Below are 20,656 nucleotides of genomic sequence, written 5' to 3'. Positions count from 1 at the left end.
TAGTAAGCGCTTAACAAATACCAACATTATTTATTACACCGTCTAGATTAAGACCCCGTCTCTTCCCTCAGAAGGAAAAAACCCAAAAGGAGGTACAACTTGGGTATTCGTAAAAGCTTTGGCGGACAGAAACAAATCCATCGGATTCAGAAAGTAATCTTGAACTCAGTATCCACAGAGAGATTTCCTCACCTTCAATTTTGTCTGAAGAAGTTCTTTACTGGTAATGATGTTGGTCACTTCGGTTTCATTTAATCCATGCACAATCGCTGGGCCTCCCAAGGTAGCATACAGTGTAACGACTGCAGGAGACAAGAGAGAAAAAGGTTGCTAGAAACAAAATTAAAAAGCCCCCTCCTCCCACCCATGTTGAAATATAGCAGAGCAGAGCTCTACAGATGACAGAAAGAGCCGGCATCTATTCTCAGGCTGGATCCGAAGGCCCACGCAAACCACGGCACCCTACCGGGAAAGCGTCAGACGCACGAAAAATAAATAAATGATTATTATTACTCTGATCTGACTCTGTGTCAAGCACTGTTCGAAGGGCTGGGTCAGAAGCAAGTTAATCGGGTTGGACACGGTCCCTACCCCGCTCAGGGCTCACAGTCTAGGTAGGAGGAAGAACAAGTACGGAACCCCCATTCTGCAGGTGAGGAAAGCGAGGCGCGGACGGTAGGTGACCTTGACAAGGTCCCACGGCAAGCAACTGGCAGAGACGGGATCAGAACGCAGGTCCTCTGTCTCCCAGCTTGCGCTCTGTCCACTCCAGCGCTAAGCGCCCCGTACGGTGCTCTGCCCAGTAGGCGCTCAATAAATACGACAGTGCTGCTCTAGATGAATTCCCCTCCTCCTCCTCCTCCTCCTCCTCCTCCTCCTCCTCCCATTCCTGCTGGCGGCGACAGCTGTTGCTACGAAGCGGCCCCGAGGCACAGTCGCATCAACACGCTCCGACGCGTAACTTAACGATATCACGCCCCGACCGGCCCTTAGCACGTCGACTACCGACGGTTTCATTGGGTTTGGCAGTCCCGTGTGAAAAGACGGTCGGTCCCTGATGTATGTAATTTTTGAAGAAGCATTTAGATATTAAGAAAGTACCAATCCAAAAGGGGATGTGAAGGAAGGGGGTGGGTGGCAGGAAGGAGAGTAACAAGTCCATGGAGACTTGGAGGGGAAGGGTTTGAGAAAAAGAAAAACATTGTTAAGATGGTGAAAGATTAAGGTGGGTCCAAAAAAACATTTGTTTTTCCTGTTTATAAAATCAATCAATGGTGAGCATTTAGCGCCCTGTACTTGGCACTTGGGAGAGTACAAAATAATAATAATAACAACGATAGAGGTATTTAATAATGACGGCATTTGTTAAGCGCTTACTGTATGCCAAGCACCGTTCTAAGCGCCGGGGGGATACAAGGAGATCAGGTTGCCCCACGTGGGGCTCACGGTCTTCATCCCCATATTTTGCAGATGAGGTCACCGAGGCTCAGAGAAGTGAAGTGACTTGCCCAAAGTCACACGGCTGACAAGCGGTGGAGCCGGGATTAGAAGCCATGACCTCTGACTCCCAAGCCCGGGCTCTTTCCACTTTGTTAAGCACGTTCTGTGTGTGAAGCACTGAACTAAGCACTGGGCTAAGTTAGAAGATAATCGGGACCCAGCCAGAAGGGGTTCAGAGCACGGGCTTTGGAGTCAGAGGTCACGGGTTCGAATCCCGACTCGGCCACTGCTCAGCCGTGTGACTTTGGGCAAGTCACTTAGCTTCTCGGTGCCTCAGTGACCTCATCTGGAAAACGGGCATGGAGGCCGTGAGCCCCACTGGGACAACCTGATTCCCCTGTGTCTACCCCAGCGCTCAGATCAGTGCTCGGCACCATAGTGAGCGCTTAACAAATACCAACGGTACTGTTATTATTAAGTAGGAGGGAGAATGGGTAGTGAATCCACTTGGCAGATGAGGCACAGAGAAGTTCAGTAACTTCCCCAAGGTCACACAGCAGATAATGTGGAGGAGCCAGGCTCAGAGGCCAGGTCCTCCGACTCCCAGACCCATGCTCTTTCCATCAGGCCATGCCGCTTCTCAGAACCGGCAGACAGGCCGCCTATCCACGACGGGCCTTCAGGAGCGTCACGTGTAAAAACAGTTTGGAATGGGGGGCGTGGAATAGCATCCCTCAGATTTCTCTAAAATACACTACTTATTTACAAGGACAAAAAAAATTAAAAACCCATCCAGTCACGAGACCGGGGTTTTAGGGAAATTAAAGGTCCGCCTCCTTAGCCTTGCTCGAGTTCCTGACGACGTTTCCGTCGTAGGTATCTGACCCTCCCCGGCTTCCTGTCACTTAACAGCACGGATAACCAACGGGGAGCCGGAAATACCCGGGTGATGGATGTTACGCCGCCCTCCCCTTCAAGAAGCCTTTCCCGTCGAAGCTCTCATCTTCCTCTTCTGCGCCGCCCTTCCGCCCGGATCTGCCCCCTTCGTTCGCCCTTCCCGCGGCCCCGGAGCACATGTGTCGGTAACGTAGTTTATTTATATTAATGACTGTCTCCCCCTCTAGACTGGACGCTCCTTGCGGGCAGGGAACGCGTCTACCAACTCTGTTACGTCGTATCTCCCAAGTGCTTAGCGTAGGAAGCTCTGATAGTAATAATGTTGGCATTTGTTAAGCGTTCACTACGTGCAGAGCGCTGTTTTCTAAGCGCCGGGGTAAATACGGGGCGATCAGGTTGTGCCACAGTTTTAATCCCCGTTTTACAGATGAGGTCACGGAGGCCCAGAGAAGCGAAGTGACTCGCCCACAGTCCCACAGCTGCCAAGGGGCAGAGCCGGGATTCGAACCCACGACCGCTGACTCCCAAGCCCGTGATCTTGCCACTGAGCCACGCCGCTTCTCTACACACGGGATGGGCTAGATAAACACAACTGAATGACTCGAGACAGGAAAACGGAGAGGAAGCACGGACGCGTTCCGGTTGGGTTTGGCCCGGGATAACTGTACCAATAATGTTGGTATCGGTTAAGCGCTTACTATGTGCAGAGCACTGGTCTAAGCGCCGGGGGTGATACAGGCTAATTAGGTTGCCCCATGTGAGGCTCACGGTCTTAATCCCCATTTTACAGATGGGGTAAGTGAGGCACAGAGAAGTGAAGTGACTCGCCCACAGTCACACGGCTGACCGGCCGCAGAGCCGGCATCTGAACCCAGGACCTCTGACTCCCGAGCCCGGGCTCTTTCCGCCGAGCCACGCCGCCTCTCTGATGTTGGTATCTGTTAAGCGCTTACTACGTGCAGAGCACGGTTCTAAGCTCTGGGGTGGATGCAGGGGAATGAGGTTGTCCCACGTGAGCCTCGCAGTCTCCATCCCCATTTTAAAAATAATGGTATTTGTTAAGCGCCTAGTAGGTGCCGAGCCCTGTTCTAAGCGCTGGGGCTTACACAGGGTAACGAGGCCGTCCCACACGGGCTCGCCGTCTCCGTCCCCCTTTTCCAGAGGAGGAAACCGAGGCCCGGGGGAGCGAAACGTTTTCCAGATGAGGGAACTGGGGCCCAGAGAAGGGAAGTGACCCGCCCACAGTCACACAGCTGACGAGGGGCAGGGTCGGGGTTCGAACCCATGACCTCTGACTCCCGAGCCCGGGCTCCTTCCGCTGAGCCACGCTGCTTCTCTCTAGTCCAGGGCACCTGGCGGGGGGAGATGGTTGGCAGGGGAGGTGGGAATTCCAAGGGCGAGTTCTTCCCTTCTCAGCCCCCGGGCCCCGACTGGTTCCAAATTTCCCCGCTCCCGGTGGCCCCGGCCTATAGGGGATACTCCGGGCCGGATGGCCACCAGCCACCGAGCAGTGTGGACTAATGGAAACCGCACAACCCTGGGAGTCAGAGGACCTGGGATCTGATCCACGCTCCGCCACTTGCCTGCTGCGTCACCTTGGGCAAAATCGCCTACCATCCCTGAGCCTCCGTTACCTCCTCTGTAAAACGGGGATTAAGAGTGTGGGGCCCGGACCGTGTCCTAACCGATCCCCTCGGGCCGACCCCGGCACTCAGGGCGCAGAGCAGACACGTCACGAAAACCACAGTTATTATTATTACCGGCGTGTTTTGCATAAGGCAGCCTGGATGAGACAAAGCTACCGAATTCCCCAACCAACGGTAATAGGGACGGCACCACGCTTAAACACCAAATAATAACAACGGCGGTATCCGTTAGGCGCTTACTATGGGCGGGGCACTGTTCTAAGCGCCTGGGGGAGATACAGGGTGATCAGGTCGTCCCACGTGGGGCTCACGGTCTTATTCCCCCATTTTACAGATGAGGGAACTGAGGCCCAGAGAAGGGAAGTGACTCGCCCGCAGTCCCACAGCTGACGAGCGGCAGAGCCGGGATCAGAACCCATGACCTCTGACCCCCGAGCCCGGGCTCTTTGCGCTGAGCCACGCCGCTTCTCCGCCGCCTTTGGAGACACGGGACCCGACTGAAAGCCCCACCCCAGGAGATTCTGGGGCTCTTTCGGCCCGCAGCGGCCGTTCGGGGACCTCGATTCCGTCCCCAGATCCAAGCAGGATAATAGCAGTCGGTTGGGGGAGGGGATAAAATAATAACAACGATGGCATCTGTTAAGCGCTTACTACGTGCAGGGTACCGTAGCGACCCACCAGTCCTCCCATGAAATGGCTGCCAAAACGGCAGCCTCCTACGCCGATTAACGGACATTCCCAAGTCGCCATCCCATGGGGGAGAAAGAAACAAATAAACCTGCCCTCCCGGTTCTAAATCACAACGGAAAACCTAAGGGTCGGATCCGTCTTATTGGAAAGGGTTATCAGAAAAGAGAAATAATGGAAATATGGATTCCTTTAATCTCGACGCATCCGCCTCCGGGCCGCCCAGACCAGACGCGATCGACGCGTTTACCTGGCCGTAACTTTTAAACGCCTCGAGCGCAGGGCGGAGCTCCGGAGAGCCTCTCCCGGTAACTTCGCCGACCACCGAAGACTGTTCGGAGCGCCGGGGGGTGGCTGGACGCCTCTCACGTCCCACACGGGGCTCGCGGGCTCGGGCCCCATTTTACAGATGAGGGCACCGAGAGGTGAGGCGACCCGTCCGAGGTCACACGGCGGTTCTGGGGAAATTGGAGCGGTGGCGGCTCGAAGGACTCGGCTGGCGGGGCGAGAAGGTGGGCTAAAAGCGGAACCGTCGCAATCGACCCCCTCGGATTTTCGGTATAAGCCAGGACCTTCGACCTCTCCCCTGCCGGTGTGCCAGGCGACGCCTCTGACCCCCTTCGGTCACTTAACGATGAGGTTCTAACAGAAGCCGCGAGTGCGATTTGTTTCTCCCCCCAGTTCAAGGACTCGCTATCAGAATCGGATCGACTTCATTTCTAACCTCTTGCCTTTCAAGCGGGTCGGCTGAAGGAATTCCATTTTGAAAACACTAGCTCTGCGAAGAGAAAGGGCCCTTGACGCTTCCGTCATCAGAAGGAGCTCCTTCGGCAGAACTGGCTCACGAGCCCACCGCGACACGGCCCGGTTGCGGGGCAAATCCACCCGCGCGCGGTGTCCTCGAACTTGGTGGGAGCACGGTACGGAAGAGCGCCTGCAAGCACAAGTTCCCACGAGCTCTTTCCACTTAGTCCAGTGACCCCCGTTACGTAAACAACCTAGCAGAAATCGAAGTTCCTCTATCCCGTAATATGCAACTAAAACCCCGCGCTTACTGTCGGACACAAAATCATCCCTCATTCACCTAGGGAAAAAGTCGCAACGACAGAAAAGACGCCGGAAGCGAGGGTTGACGGGGCCCACGGGGTCTATGTAACTTACAGCAGGGTGCCATCGACGTCACCAAGGAGGAAGCGATCAAGACGTGGCTTCTACAGTTGGCTTGCGAGGGCCTTCACCAATCAGTTAAAACCATTTCAGAAGAAGCAGCGTGGCCAAGTGGATAGAGCCTGGAGGTCCGGAGGACCTGGGTTCTAATCCCGGCCCCGTCACTTGTCTGCTGTGTGACCCCGGGCAAGGCGCTTCGCTTCTCTGTGCCTCAGTGACCTCAGCTATCGAACGGGGATTGGAACCGCGAGCCCCACGTGGGACGGGGACTTGCGTCCGACCCGATCTGATCGTATCGATCCCCGTACTTAATACAGTGCCCGGTACGTAGTAAGCGCTTAACAAGCACCATCGCTATTATCATCATTATTAATAACGGTCTGCCAGCGCCATCGCCTTAAAGAAGAGGTTTCTATAATCCAGTGGTCCGAGAGAAATCCAAGAGAAAGTTTTTTATTTGATATCACGCTTTCTGATTCTAAATGTGGACCTCTTCTCCAGTGCCCGCCATTTTAGGATTGGCGTCTTGAATTAGAAGGGTTCCAAATTCTTCTCCGGCCACGCCGGAGAAGCAGCGCGGCGCAGTGGAAAGAGCACGGGCTTTGGAGTCAGGGCTCACGAGTTCGAATCCCAGCCCTGCCACTTGGCGGCTGTGTGACTCCGGGCGAGTCACTTCACTTCTCTGGGCCTCAGTTCCCTCATCTGGAAAATGGGGATGAAGACCGGGAGCCCCACGTGGGACCACCTGATTCCCCTGTGTCTACCCCAGCGCTTAGAACAGTGCTCGGCACACAGTAAGCGCTTAACAAATACAACCTTATTAAATTCAATCGTTCTCGATGGCGTTCGCTACCTCGGTAGAAGCGTCGTCACCTCCCCCACTGGAACAGTGGGGAATCCCAAACTCAAACGCTGAATCGATCGGGGGAGCGCTCGCTGGGCGCAGAATACTCCGCTAAGCGCTCGGGAGGGTACGGCGCGTCGGAGGTGTTAGGCGCAGTCGCTGCCCACGGGGAGCTCAGAGCCTCCAGGGGACTGAAAAGGACATTCGGCTCTCTGCAACAAACGAGAGAAGACCGGGTACAGAGCACGGTACGCGCTCGGCAAACGCGACCGAACCAACGCGTCTGTTTATTGCTGTACGGTGTCCTCCCAGGCGCCTAGTAATAACAACAGTAACGTCGGTATTCGTGAGGCGCTTACTACGTGCAGAGCACCGCTCTAAGCGCTGGGCGATCAGGTTGTCCCACACGAGGCTCACCGCCTTCATCCCCATTTTCCAGATGAGGGCACTGAGGCCCGGAGAAGTGAAGCGACTTGCCCACGGTCACCCAGCGGACGGGCGGCAGAGCCGGGATTCGAACCCACGCCCTCCGACTCCCAGGCCCGGGCTCGCTCCACCGAGCCACGCTGCTGACAGCGTTCTGCATACGGTATGCGCTCGATCAATAGGCCCGACCGGCCAGTACAACCCAGGCTGCACGCTTCGCTCCTCCGCCAGCAGCTCCATCACTGGGCCTCCATCTCGTCTACCCCTCCCCCGGCCTCCGGTCTGAAATTACCTTCCGGCTCCTCCGTATATTCCAGACTCACGCTCTCCCCAGCTTCGACGCCTCGTTAAGGAGCGCGTCGCCTTCCCTAATGAAACCTTCTCCTCCCCCAGCTCGCTCTTCCTCCCGCGCGTCATCGGCGCGTTGGGGATCCGCCGTCCCGGATCCTCTGCGTCCACCCCGCCCCCTCATCCCCACGGCGCTCATGTACATATCTGTGATTGATTTACGATGCCGGGTAATTAAAAGCATATGAATCAGAGTCCCCCAACACCACATCGACCGTACGGCTACGTCATCCCCAGAGAGGCACATACGGTGATCGGCCCATCGGCGGGTGAAGCGGAGGAATTCTGATCAGAAGCCCTCACTTCCCCAGCCACTCTCCCCTCCGCAGTCACCGTGCGCTACGCGCACTGAGCAGCGGCGTGGCTCAGTGGAAGGAGCCCGGGCTCGGGAGTCGGAGGTCGTGGGCTCTAATCCCGGCTCCGCCGTCTGTCAGCTGTGTGAGTTGGGGCAAGTCGCTTCGCTTCTGCGTGGCTCGGGGGAAAGAGCCCGGGCTTGGGAGTCCCAGGTCATGGGTTCGAATCCCGGCTCTGCCGCCTGTCAGCTGGGTGACCGTGGGCAAGTCGCTTCACTTCTCTGGGCCTCAGTGACCTCGTCTGTCAAATGGGGATGAAGACTGTGAGTCCCACGTGGGACGAGCTGATTCCCCTGTGTCTACCCCAGCGCTTACAACAGTGCTCTGCACATAGAAGCAGCGTGGCTCAGTGGAAAGAGCACGGGCTTTGGAGTCAGAGGTCATGGGTTCGAATCCCGGCTCGGCCACTTGTCAGCTGTGTGACTTTGGGCAAGTCACTTAACTTCTCGGTGCCTCAGTTACCTCATCTGTAAAATGGGGATTAAGACTGTGAGCCCCACGTGGGACAACCCGATTCCCCTGTGTCTACCCCAGCGCTTAGAACAGTGCTCGGCACATAGTAAGCGCTTAACAAATACCAACATTATTATTATTATTAGTGAGCGCTTAACAAATACCAACATTATCATTATTCTCTGTGCCTCAGTTCCCTCCTCTGTAAAATGGGGATTAAGATCGCGAGCCCCACATGGGACAACCGGTATAACCTTGTATCTACCCCAGCGCTTAGAACAGTGCTTAACGAATAGCGCTGGCATTACTATTATTCTGCGCTTGGCTGTATACTCCTTAAATAAAAAGAATAAACGGTGGCATTTGTTAAGCGCTTACTATGTGCAAAGCGCTGTTCTAAGAGCCGGGGGATACAAGGTGATCAGGTTGTGTCCCGCGTGGGGCTCACGGTCTTCCTCCCCATTTGACAGACGAGGTCACCGAGGCGCAGAGAAGTGAAGCGACCCGCCCAACGTCACACAGCTGGCAAGCGGCGGAGCCGGGATTCGAACCCACGGCCTCCGACTCCCAAGCCCGGGCTCTTTCCATTGGGCCACGCTGCGGCACCGTGACAGTCACCCTCGCCTCGTGGCACTTCGATCTTTACGTCCGTCTCCCCCCCGTACTCTCCCGCGTACTCAGTACAGTGCTCCGCACCCAGTAAGCGCTCCCTGACTACCCTACAGCAGCGTGGCTCAGTGGAAAGACCTTGGGCTTCGGAGTCGGCGGTCACGGGTTCGACTCCCGGCTCCGCCACTCGTCAGCTGGGTGACCGTGGGCGAGTCACTTCACTTCTCTGGGCCCCGGTTCCCTCGTCTGTAAAATGGGGATTACCCGTGAGCCTCACGTGGGACGCCCTGATGACCCCGTCTCTCCCCCGGCGCTTAGAACGGCGCTCTGCACGTAGTACGCGCTTAACAAATGCCGACGCGGGCTCGGCGGAAAGAGCCCGGGCTTTGCGGTCGGAGGTCATGGGTTCGAATCCCGGCTCTGCCGCTTGTCAGCTGTGCGACCGTGGGCGAGTCGCTTCGCTTCTCGGGGCCTCGGTTACCTCGTCTGCAGAATGGGGATTAACCGTGAGCCTCACGTGGGACGACCTGATGACCCTGCCTCTCCCCCGGCGCTTAGAACGGTGCTCTGCACATAGTAGGCGCTTAACAAATACCAACGTTATTATCATCGTTATTAATTCTAACCCAGCCCTCCCACCGCTCTGGGCAGTTACTGTCCGACCGGTCCAACAATCCTGCTACCTATCATAAGTGATAAAAGTGACATATCGAATAAGGATGAAAGTATGTACCAGTAATCAAGGATTCTGAATACGTGTGTGCTTATGCAAATACTCAGCTTTCAAAGCGCCGTTCTTCACCAGCAACGAGGCACCTTTTATTAGACCGGAGGTCTGTCGTTATCTAACGCTAAATTGCAACGGACTTTATTCGGCGTGCTCGGAACACCCCTCCGGGTGAGAGATACCAGCGTTAAAAATACACCTCGCAAACGAGCGCTAAATGAAGAACCTGTTTATGAAAGGGGTGGCTCAGAGAGACGCATTATAATGAGGGAGGTTAAATCTGCCCGCAAGACTCATCGGTTTACGAGTGAATTTCTTCGGCGTCCTTCTCTCGGAAGTCTCACCTCAGGAATCCCGTTACCCCTACAGGTCTGTGAGTCTGTCCCTGGATCGTCTCCCTTCTCCGCCCGGCCTAGTTCTACGACTATTTGCGACTCGTGCGCTCGGTGAAAATTCAGAGGGCGGCGATTAAAAGGGGGTGGGTGGGGGGACCTCCCGGGGGGAAGCGGCCAACCCGCCCCCCGACGTCTCGACGTCCAAATGCAAGTTGCGCTCGATCAACTTCGGAGTTAGGTCGCGCGAGCGCGGCGCGCCCGCCGAGTGGGCTTCCCTCCCCGGTGGCGGACGGGGAATCCAGGCCGGGCCCGGGAAAGGCCGTCGAGTCAAATCGAACCCTCCTCCGAGAGGCCTCCTGCGAGGCTAACTAACCCCGCGTTTCTTCTACTCCCTCTCCCTTCTGCATCGCCAGTGCAGTTGGATCTGTTCCTTTTAAGCACTTGATATTCACCCCGTCCTCAACCCCGCGGTACTACTTTATGTACATATCTGTAATTTACCGGATTATCGTCTCCCCCTCTAGACTCGTTGAGGGCGGGGAATGCGTCTGCAATATTCTCTCGTACTCTCCCGAGGACGCAGTACGGTGTCCGGCACACGGTAAGTGCTCGATAAATACAACTAACTGAACGCCTGACAGTTGTCCGGATCTCCTGAGAAATCCCGATAAAAGGCAGATAAAAGCCATTCGTTCCGAATGTAAAATGAGAAATTCATTTGGACTTTTTCATTAGTTTACGGTTCCGGACCAGGCCGAGGAAGGGAAAAGGAGGATAGCCCGGGATACGCTCCCAGGCCTGTAAAAATGACGGGATTCCTCAAGTGAATTTTCAAAGCGAAGGATTCCGAAGAAGCAATCTTAAAACAACGAATCGCACCTGGCAGGGTAAACATCCCTAATTACAACGTGCCTAAATGAAACCACGGGTCGTCCTCCTGGACAATTTCACGACGCAACTCCACCCGGTTTTAGAAGACAAGGTATTTGCTTTCAGGCATTCAATTAGGAGAAATGCATTTTTATACATCCTAATAATAATAATGTGGGTATCTGGTAAGCGCTTACTATGTGCAGAGCACCGTTCTAAGCGCTGGAGTAGATACCGGGTCATCAGGTTGTCCTACGTGAGGCTCGCGGTTAATCCCCATTTTACAGATGAGGTAACTGAGGCACCGAGAAGTTAAGTGACTTGCCCACAGTCGCACAGCTGCCAAGTGGCAGTCTAACCACCTGAGTCTCTCTTGAAGCATACTTTACCTAATGTGGTACGACAACTGCTCATCACAAGCATCTCTAAACACTTCTTCTCCCTCCTCCTCTCTGCCACTGCAACGTCCTTGGAGGTCTGCCATTAGACTTGGCTCAACTTGACCGAAAAATGCCTCCACACAACTGTTTCTCAGTGCTGGTCATTGTTTTTGCCCGAGTCACGTGGCGCCGAGTCACTTATATTCTCAATCGGACTAAAACGGTCTTCTCAAGACCGCCGTCCGATACGGACTCTGTATTACATGACCTTGAAAAGAACACCACAAATTTCATATTCTAATATAGAAATTAGGACTCTTTGGCAAAAGAGGAAATCGATGGGGGGGGAAGGGGAAGAAAAGGAAAATCACTTCCCCGTGATGCATTTCTCACGTATTTTACAAGGACCCGACCATTAAACTGGTGGCCCTTACCCGTGCCCTGATTTGGGCACGCCCCTCCTGTCTCTTGTAATAATAATTACGAATGATTATGGTATACGTTAAGCGTTTACTATGCGCCAGGCACTGTACTGGGCGCTGGGGTGGGTACAAGCCAATGGGGTTGGACACACTCCCCGTCCCACTTGGGGCTCACGGTCCCAATCTCCATTTTACAGATGAGGTACCGGAGGCACAGAGAAGCGAAGCGACTTGCCCAAGGTCACACGGCAGACAAGCGGCACGGCCGGGCTTAGAACCCTTGACCTTCCGACTCCCGGGCCCGTGCTCCGCCTACCACGCCATGCTGCTCTCTAGATCTGGTGTGAAAAGGAACCGAGGTGAAAAAAATAAAAGCGACGATTACTATTAGGGCGTTGATGATATAAATTTAACTTGAAGGTTGGCAGAGAATAGTCCGTAGGGTCCGGCTGAATCCGAATGAGCCGCCGTTCGTGTGCAAATAAATCACAGGCCTATCGATCGGGGCACTCGCTTACGTTTGTGCAAACTTTCGCACTGGGCACCTGGAGAGAACAGCAGAGTTTAGGAGACGCGATCCCTATCCTCAAGGCCCCGGCTCGGGAGTCGGAGGTGGTGGGTTCTAATCCCGGCTCCGCCCCTTGTCGGCCGTGTGGCTTTGGGCGAGAACAGGGCCCGGCACACAGTCGGCGCTTTACGAAGACCATAATCATTATCATAAATCATCTGACTCCCTCTGGACCTCAGTCACCTCATTGGTAAAATGGGACTAAAGACCGTGAGCCCCACTGGAGACAACCTGATTCCCCTCTATCTCCCCCAGCGCTTAGAAGAGTACTTGACACACAGTAAACGCTTAATTAATAGCATCATCATTATTATACATTCCTTCTAACCACCCAACAATTCCGGAGGAGAGACTACGGTCTTCAGGGAGGAAAAGAGGGAGGAGCAGCAGCAGATGGAAAGAAAAGACCGTTGCTGTTCACCAGGCTCTGATGTCCTATTCCTTTCCCAAACTTTAAGCGGGTTTTCCCCCTCTCCATCTACTCGCCAGACGGAGCCGAAAATGGGGTTCCTTCATTTTTCTTAGAAATTACTTTTACAGAAAAAAAAAAACGCTTCCATGTTTGATAGCGAATGCAAAACCCACAGTGATATCCCCAACTCGAGCGAAGGCGGATTAATTACGCCGAGAAGCCCAAAAGTCAAACAATAAGGAGGAAAAGAGGGAGGAGCAGCAGCAGATGAAAAGAAAAGACCGTTGCTGTTCAACAGGCTCTCAGGTCCTATTCCTTTCCCAAACATTAAGCGGGTTTTCCCCCTCTCCATCTACTCGCCAGACGGAGCCGAAAATGGGGTTCCTTCATTTTTCTTAGAAATTACTTCTACAGAAAAAAAAACGCTTCCATGTTTGATAGCGAATGCAAAACCCACAGTGATATCCCCAACTCGAGTGAAGGCGGATTAATTACGCCGAGAAGCCCAAAAGTCAAACAATAAGGAGGAAAAGAGGGAGGAGCAGCAGCAGATGAAAAGAAAAGACCGTTGCTGTTCAACAGGCTCTCAGGTCCTATTCCTTTCCCAAATTTTAAGCGGGTTTTCCCTCTCTCCATCTACTCGCCAGACGGAGCCGAAAATGGGGTTCCTTCATTTTTCTTAGAAATTACTTTTACAGAAAAAAAAAAACGCTTCCATGTTTGATAGCGAATGCAAAACCCACAGTGATATCCCCAACTCGAGCGAAGGCGGATTAATTACGCTGAGAAGCCCAAAAGTCAAACAATACTCAAGGCCCTCTGAACGCTACTCCGGCCGCATACCTCGGGACCTGTTAATTTACTTACGTTGGAAATTGTACATGAAACAAGCTTGCGCGGCAATCATCCATTCGGCTCTAGTCTCGCAGAAGACGGCGATGTTCGTCTTCGGTTTCTGTCCCAACACAAGGAGGCCGTTTCCAAAGTTAAGGGCTCTGACGTAAACCTCTTCGTACGAGAGCCAGTTGTAGTTTCCAAGGATAACCTGACAAAAGGAGGAACAAAGAGGCGAAAACATTTTAATGAAGCTCAAATTCTGGACTGAAACCAAGATATTTCATCGAAGTGCTACTGACGCCCTGTGGGGCGCGCCTTCGGTTCATTCGTTCGTTCGGCCGTATTTATTGAGCGCTCACTGTGTGCAAAGCACTGTACCAGGGACTTGGGAGAGTACGCTATAACAACAGACATATTCCCGCCCACGAGTTCAAAGATCTGTCATTCTCTGAAAACACATTCAGCGGCTAACAAGTAAAAAGGCTGGAGATATTCTATTCGTTCTTGAATCTTTAGTTTCCTAAAATCACACGGAATGCTCCCGCTCCATTAAAAATTTGCCCCTACCTCTGTCCTCATTCTTAGAGAATAAAGTAAAATACGCTCCGTACGCTCCCCAAGGGCTTAGCCCAGTTTACCGCGCTCTAGACAGGCAAAAAGAAAACGCAGTCGGGGATGAAAATTCCCTTTCCAAATTGTATCTGGGAGGCTTACGCGTACAAATGGCTGAATTTGGTAGCGGACGCGAGGCGCCCGGAAGGAAGGTTCTCCGAAATTTACGGTTTTCGAATAGCAACGGTTAAAATAAATTAACCTGACATTCAGCTTTCAGTCATTCCCGATGATAACTTTCTACGGGGGATTTTTCCGGGCCAGCCCCCGAACAAAATACGATGCTGCCCTCTGCTGCATTTTGGTTAAATCTTGCCACCAAACTACAGTAATAATAGGTGTCACGAAATAAAGGTAACGGGCACCCTGATACGCTTCTGGATTGGACCGACATCAGGAGGCAACGACTGCAAAAATATATATATGTATATGCATACATATATACACATATATATATATATATATGTTTTCTTCGTCTTTTCAATAGAGGGTCCAAACTCTCACCTTGCTCCGCACCCCACGATTTTCCGCTCCTCGAGCCCCACTGACCTCAAAGGGAGCTCTGCGGGGGTGAGAAGAAAGAGGAGAATTTGGCCGAGAAGGTGCAGGGATCGGATCACAGTCAGTTCACATTTTTCTCCTTAAAAGCTGAGGGTGAAGTAACTGCCGAATTACGGGAGAGAGAGAGATCTGATTTCGGATCCAAAATGCCGAAAGAGTCTTGGATTTACCTGCCAGGCCTTTCGTTCAGCTTTCTACTTCCTCAACGGAGGATTAACGGGACTGATAGCGGGGAGAGAGAAAGCCGACTCAGCTCCCCATCCCGTTAAATGATACCGACATAACCGTCGGCAGAACGAGAAACCAAGATGCTTTAAAGTGGCCTCACGTTTCCCTCTTAAAAACACAGTCATTTGACGTTTAAATAATGATAATGATAATGTTGGTATTTGTTCAACGCTTACTATGTGCAGAGCACTGTTCTAAGCGCTAGGACAGATGCAGGGTCATCAGGTTGTCCCATGTGAGGCTCACAGTCGATCCCCATTTTACAGGTGAGGCAACTGAGGCACCGAGAAGTGAAGCGACTCGCCCAGGGTCACACAGCCGACAGGCGGCAGAGCCGGGCTTCGAACCCCGTGACCTCGGACTCCCAAGCCCGGGTTCTTCCCACTGAGCCACGCTGCTTCTCAGAGGCAGACGACGAGCTTTCCCATTAAATGGGGAAAGGTCTGAAACTGGTCAGTAGAATTCAACAGGCCAGACGTTGAACCGACGACGCACGTTCGACAGAAATGAATGGAACTTCAGTACGTTCGGTGAATCTGAGAAGCAGCGTGGCTCAGTGGAAAGAGCACGGGCTTGGGAGTCGGAGGGCATGGGTTCGGCTCCCGGCTCTGCCGCTTGTCAGCTGTGTGACCGTGGGCGAGTCACTTCCCTTCTCTGGGCCTCAGTTACCTCATCTGGCAAATGGGGATTAAGACTGTGAGCCCCACGTGGGACAACCTGATTCCCCCGCGTCTACCCCGGCGCTTAGAACAGTGCTCGGCACATGGTGCGCGCTTAACAAATACCAGCATCGTTATTATTATTATAAATGAACGTGACAGGGAGCCCTGCCATCCCACGATCAGTTGGACTCTCTATGAACTCTGGTTAAAACGCGCTTCCTCACGACGCTTTCACCTCATTCATTCGTTCGACAGTATTCACCGAGCGCTTACCAGGCGCGGAGCACCGGACCAAGCGCTTGGAACGGACAACTCGGCAACAGACAAGAGACGAGGACGGGCTCGCGGTCTAAACGGGGCGGACGGAAGGCAAAGCGAAACAGCGGAACGGGAGGTCGTTACTTGGAAACTCTTAAATTTGTGTACGGGTGCCACGGTGTGGCACTGAGAAAGCAATACATTCATTCCGGTTGAACGGGATATCTGGATCCCCTATCAAGTGAAACAACTAAAACATAGCCTGGCATCTTTAATAATAATGGTATCTGTCTTCATTTTTTATGGGTCCCATAAGGAGATGCTCCTCCTCGAAATAAACACTGAATTACACCGAACACCTCTAGCCGCTCCATTCAGAGGGGGAAAACCCCGGACTCGGAATCAGGAGTCGAATCTATGAGCGGCAGGGCCTTGGAAAAATCCGTTCATTTTTCCGAGCCTTACGGTAACTCGTCTGGAAAACACAGACCCTCTCGGGGCCGCGGCTGGAGAGTTTCCGGCGGTCTGCCGGTCTCCACTACGGGAGGGAGAGTCAGGCGGAGGCCTGGCCATTCCGTTCCTGGCTAGTTCCTAGCTTGGAGAAGCGGCAGCGAAAAGAGCGGGGGGCTTCGGAATCAGAGGTCACGGGTTCGACTCCCGGCTCCGCCCCTTGTCAGCTGTGGGACCGTGGGCGAGTCCCTTCGCTTCTCTGGGCTTCAGTTGGCTCATCTGGAAAATGGGGATTATCGGTGAGCCTCACGTGGGACAAACCGATGACCCTGTATCTGCCCCAGCGCTTACAACAGTGCTCTGCACATAGTGAGCGCTTAACCAATACCAACGTTATTATTATTATTAGCTCGGCCAGTGGCTAGCGAGTGGAAGGCCAGCAGATGGGAGAGGCTCCCCCGTGCTGGGCGGAGGGGAGGGAGTCGGGGGTGGCGACTCGGGTTTACGGCGCGGGAGGAGGCACTGGTAAACCGCTTCCGTAACTCTGCCCGAGAAGACTACGGATCCGCTGCCGGAACCACGGCAGGTGGAGGCGGGGCGTCCCGGGAGAGACGCGTCCGCGGCGTCGCTACGGGTCGGAGACGACTCGACCGGCATAAGACAGTAAGATACAAACTACCTCTCTCAGTGCGGAGGAAATGATACGAGAGCTTACGTGTGAAAGGGTTTGGAAGTGCTACGTAACAAAACCAGATTATCATCGTTGTTACTGTACCCCATCCTCGCAGTGTCTATCAAGCACTTCGGGAGAGCCCCGACTTTTTCCGAAACCCAGCGCGACGCAGCGGCCGAAGGCAAATGCGGATGCCAACGGCCCCCTCCGGCTCAGGGTCCGGGGCGACGAACCGTGACGGGCACCCCGGAATAAACGACTACGTCGACGGTGTTTACCGAGCGCTTACTCCGTGCAGAGCACTGTACTGAGCGCCTGGGAGAGGACGATACGACGGAGTTGGTACGCGCGTTCCCTGTCCGCCACGGACTGACAGTTGAGCGTGGAGACAGACGGTAAAAAGGGCAGAAGGAGAGTCTGAGGAAGGGGGGTGGAAGAGGAGTGGAAGGGGACATGACAAGAGAAGCGGGGCGGCTCAGTGGAAAGAGCCCGGGCTCGGGAGTCAGGGGTCATGGGTTCGACTCCCGGCTCTGCCCCTCGTCAGCTGGGTGACCGCGGGCGAGTCACTTCGCTTCTCTGGGCCTCAGTGACCTCATCTGGAAAATGGGGATGAAGACTGTGAGCCTCACGGGGGACAACCTGATTCCCCTGTATCTCCCCCAGCGCTTAGAACGGTGCTCTGCACCTAGTAAGCGCTTGACAAATACCGACATTATTAGTAGTATTGTTATCTCCTGACGACGCAGAGAGGGCAAGAAATATAGAAAATGAGAAACGGGATCAAAAAGCGAAGGGGCTAAACCACGAGATAGCTGGATGTTGATTCTTTCTTGACAGATGATAATTACTGTGATGTGGAAGAATAATCGATGTATTTGTTAATGCCTCTAGGTAGTACTATGTGTCAGACACTGTAATAATAACGTTGGTATTTGTTAAGCGCTCACTACGTGCCGAGCACCGTTCTAAGCGCTGGGGGAGATACGGGGTCAGCAGGTTGTCCCACGGGAGGCTCACGGTCTTCATCCCCATTTGACAGATGAGGGAGCTGAGGCCCGGAGAAGTGACGTGACCTGCCCACGGTCACACAGCTGGCGAGTGGCGGGGCCGGGATTCGCACCCATGACCTCGGACTCCCAAGCCCGGGCTCTTTCCACGGAGCCACGCTGCTTCTCTGTACCAAGTGCTGGGGTGGATACACGATAATCGGGTCGGGGACAGTCCTGTCCCGCAAGCGCTCGGTAAAGAGGATCGACTCTGAGGATGCGTGGGTGGACTTCATGTGCCGGCGGGGAGGTCGGCCCGCGCCGGCACGTACGGGACTTCAGTGAAGACCGGCCATTTACCCGCCTACGTACCAGCCTCCCTTTCTACCAACTGACCCTCTGAACTTCAAGATAATTATTATTAAATGGGAGAGGCTCTTGCACAAAAGCGAGAAAACTCCGCGCTTGTGTTTTCGCCTACCACCGAGCACACTTTGCCACCCTGAGTACCTAAAATTCACTTTATGTAACATGCACAATAACTGGCAGCGTGGCTCGGTGGAGAGAGCCCGGGCTCGGGAGTCGGGGGTCGGGGGTTCGAATCCCGGCTCCGCCGCCCGTCAGCTGGGTGACCGCGGGCGAGTCCCTTCGCTTCTCTGGGCCTCAGTGCCCTCATCTGGAAAATGGGGTTGAAGACTGTGAGCCCCAAGTGGGACAACCTGATCACCTTGTATCCCCCAGCGCTTAGAACGGTGCTCTGCACCTAGTAAGCGCTTGACAAATACCAACATGATTATTACCAAGAGAAGCAGCGTGGCTCAGTGGAAAGAGGCCGGGCTTAGGAGTCAGAGGTCATGGGTTCGAATCCCGACTCCGCCGCCCGTCAGCTGGGTGACCGCGGGCGAGTCACCTCGCTTCTCTGGGCCTCAGTTCCCTCATCTGGAAAATGGGGATTAAGACTGTGAGCCTCACGAGGGACAACCTGATGACCCTGTATCCACCCCAGCGCTTAGAACGGTGCTCTGCACCTAGTAAGCGCTTAACAAATACCAACATTATTGTTACACTACTTTCCTTTCAGGGGAAAGAGCAGGTATCTTCTTTAAAACGCACACAGAAATGTCTCAGATTTGTGCAACACGTGGCGAGGGAATTACATGTTCTGAGTTTGTCTTCCTCTTTAAAAAAAAAAAAAAAAAAGGAAGATTTGGATAGCGACGAAAATACCCAAGCCTTTCATTCGCTCCAAATGTCTGGTCTCTGCCGGTCCCGAAGTCAATTCTACCTCACCAAGAATTCCAGGCTGACTACGGAAGGTCCAACTTACCTTCTTAAACACTTTGCCGTTCGGTTGGATCTCGTCTTCCTCGTTTAGTACGTCGCGTGTTCCCAAGAGCCTTTTGTTTTTAAATTTTGTCTTTGCGTACTTAAAAACTTTATCTAAGGTGTCGCATCCAGGGTATAAAACCGACGCCAGACAGCGCAGGCTATTAACCGACCTGTAAGGACTCTCCGGATCGTCATTCACGGGCTTTGCTTTAATTTGGTTTGATCTTGCTATGACCTGTCTCGTCCCACAGAGGAAGTAAAATGGAACGTACGTTAAAATAGTGTAGATGAATACGACAAAGTTTATAAAATACAAAAGGATGGGATTGATGGTGTGTTTGAGCTTCATCGAGGCTTTATGCGACGACCCGGTTTCATTCATAATTGCGCAGAGTTGAGTCAGTGGACTTCGGGAAGAATCTAAAAAGGGGAAGAAATAAATAAAGGAGTTAGTCTGTCGTCGCATTCGAAAAAAAAATTTCACCCCATTCTTCTTTGTATTACGAGAAGGAAATTTACGTTGTCTGAAGCGCAGCGTCGTTTTTACCACAGCGACGTTTACCTTCACTGAACCGTGTTATATCAGTCCATTGTCCTTTTCCCACCTCCATTTAAATACCTTAGATGCAGCATTTAAATATTAATCCCCTACTGTACATATATATATATATATATATATATATGCAAATATAAAAGCTTTGCAGATAGAGAATACTGACTGGAGACATGTACTTGTATCCTAGTGGAAGCCGGTCTGTCCCTCCTTCCCTCCCTCCCTATCCCAGCCTCCTCCTCCTCCTTCATCAGCAATTGGGGAACCGGCATCACCCTCGACTCGTCTCTCTCACTCGACCCACATATTCAATCTGTCACCGAATCCTGGTGGTTCGACCTTCACGTCGCTCCAAAAACCCACCCCAGCCTCGCCATCCGAATCGTCACCACGCTAATCCGAGCGCTCATCCTAGCCCGCCTGGTCTACTGCTTCGACCTCCTCGCTGACCTCCCTGCCTCCTGTCTCTCCCCGCTTCCGTTCATACTTCGCCTACTGCCCGGGCAGGTTATTTTTCTAAATAAAAAAAAAACAAACAAACAAATTTCAGTCCGTCTTTCCCCACTCCTCGAGAACCTCCGGTGGTTGCCCAAGACTGTGAGCCCGTCACCGGGCAGGGACTGTCTCTCTCTGTTGCCGAACTGTACATTCCAAGCGCTTCGTACGGTGCTCTGCACATAGTGAACGCTCAATAAATACCATCGAATGAACGAATGAAACTCCGCATCCAACAGAAACTCCTTATCGTCGTCCTTAAAGCACTCCATCTTCTCGCCCCCTCCTACCTTACCTTGCTGATTTCCTACTATGCTACGGCCTGATCTCTGCCACTTATCGGCTGTGCGCCTTTGGGCGGGTCACTTAACCTCTCTGGGCCTCAGTGACCTCGGCTGTATAATGGAGCCCCACGAGGGACTTCCTGA

General features: G+C 53.3%; 1 protein-coding gene across 2 annotated transcripts in view; it reads right to left on the bottom strand.

Annotated features, from left to right (window-relative positions):
• The window catches only part of ACSL3 (acyl-CoA synthetase long chain family member 3), a 78,231-nt gene that overhangs the window by 26,042 nt on the left and 31,533 nt on the right, over window positions 1–20,656 (bottom strand). For both annotated transcript variants that reach the window (XM_029069802.2, XM_029069804.2), the window contains exons 2-4: window positions 19,179–19,600; window positions 13,452–13,629; window positions 193–302 (exon numbers count right to left, since the gene is read on the bottom strand). In XM_029069802.2, coding sequence (XP_028925635.1) covers window positions 193–302; window positions 13,452–13,629; window positions 19,179–19,600 — 710 coding nt within the window. The remainder of the gene's footprint in view (window positions 1–192; window positions 303–13,451; window positions 13,630–19,178; window positions 19,601–20,656) is intronic.

The sequence above is a fragment of the Ornithorhynchus anatinus genome, chromosome 7 (assembly GCF_004115215.2).
Source record: "Ornithorhynchus anatinus isolate Pmale09 chromosome 7, mOrnAna1.pri.v4, whole genome shotgun sequence".
In the NCBI taxonomy this organism is placed as follows: domain Eukaryota; kingdom Metazoa; phylum Chordata; class Mammalia; order Monotremata; family Ornithorhynchidae; genus Ornithorhynchus; species Ornithorhynchus anatinus.
This window is presented reverse-complemented; position numbering and strand designations above follow the sequence as displayed.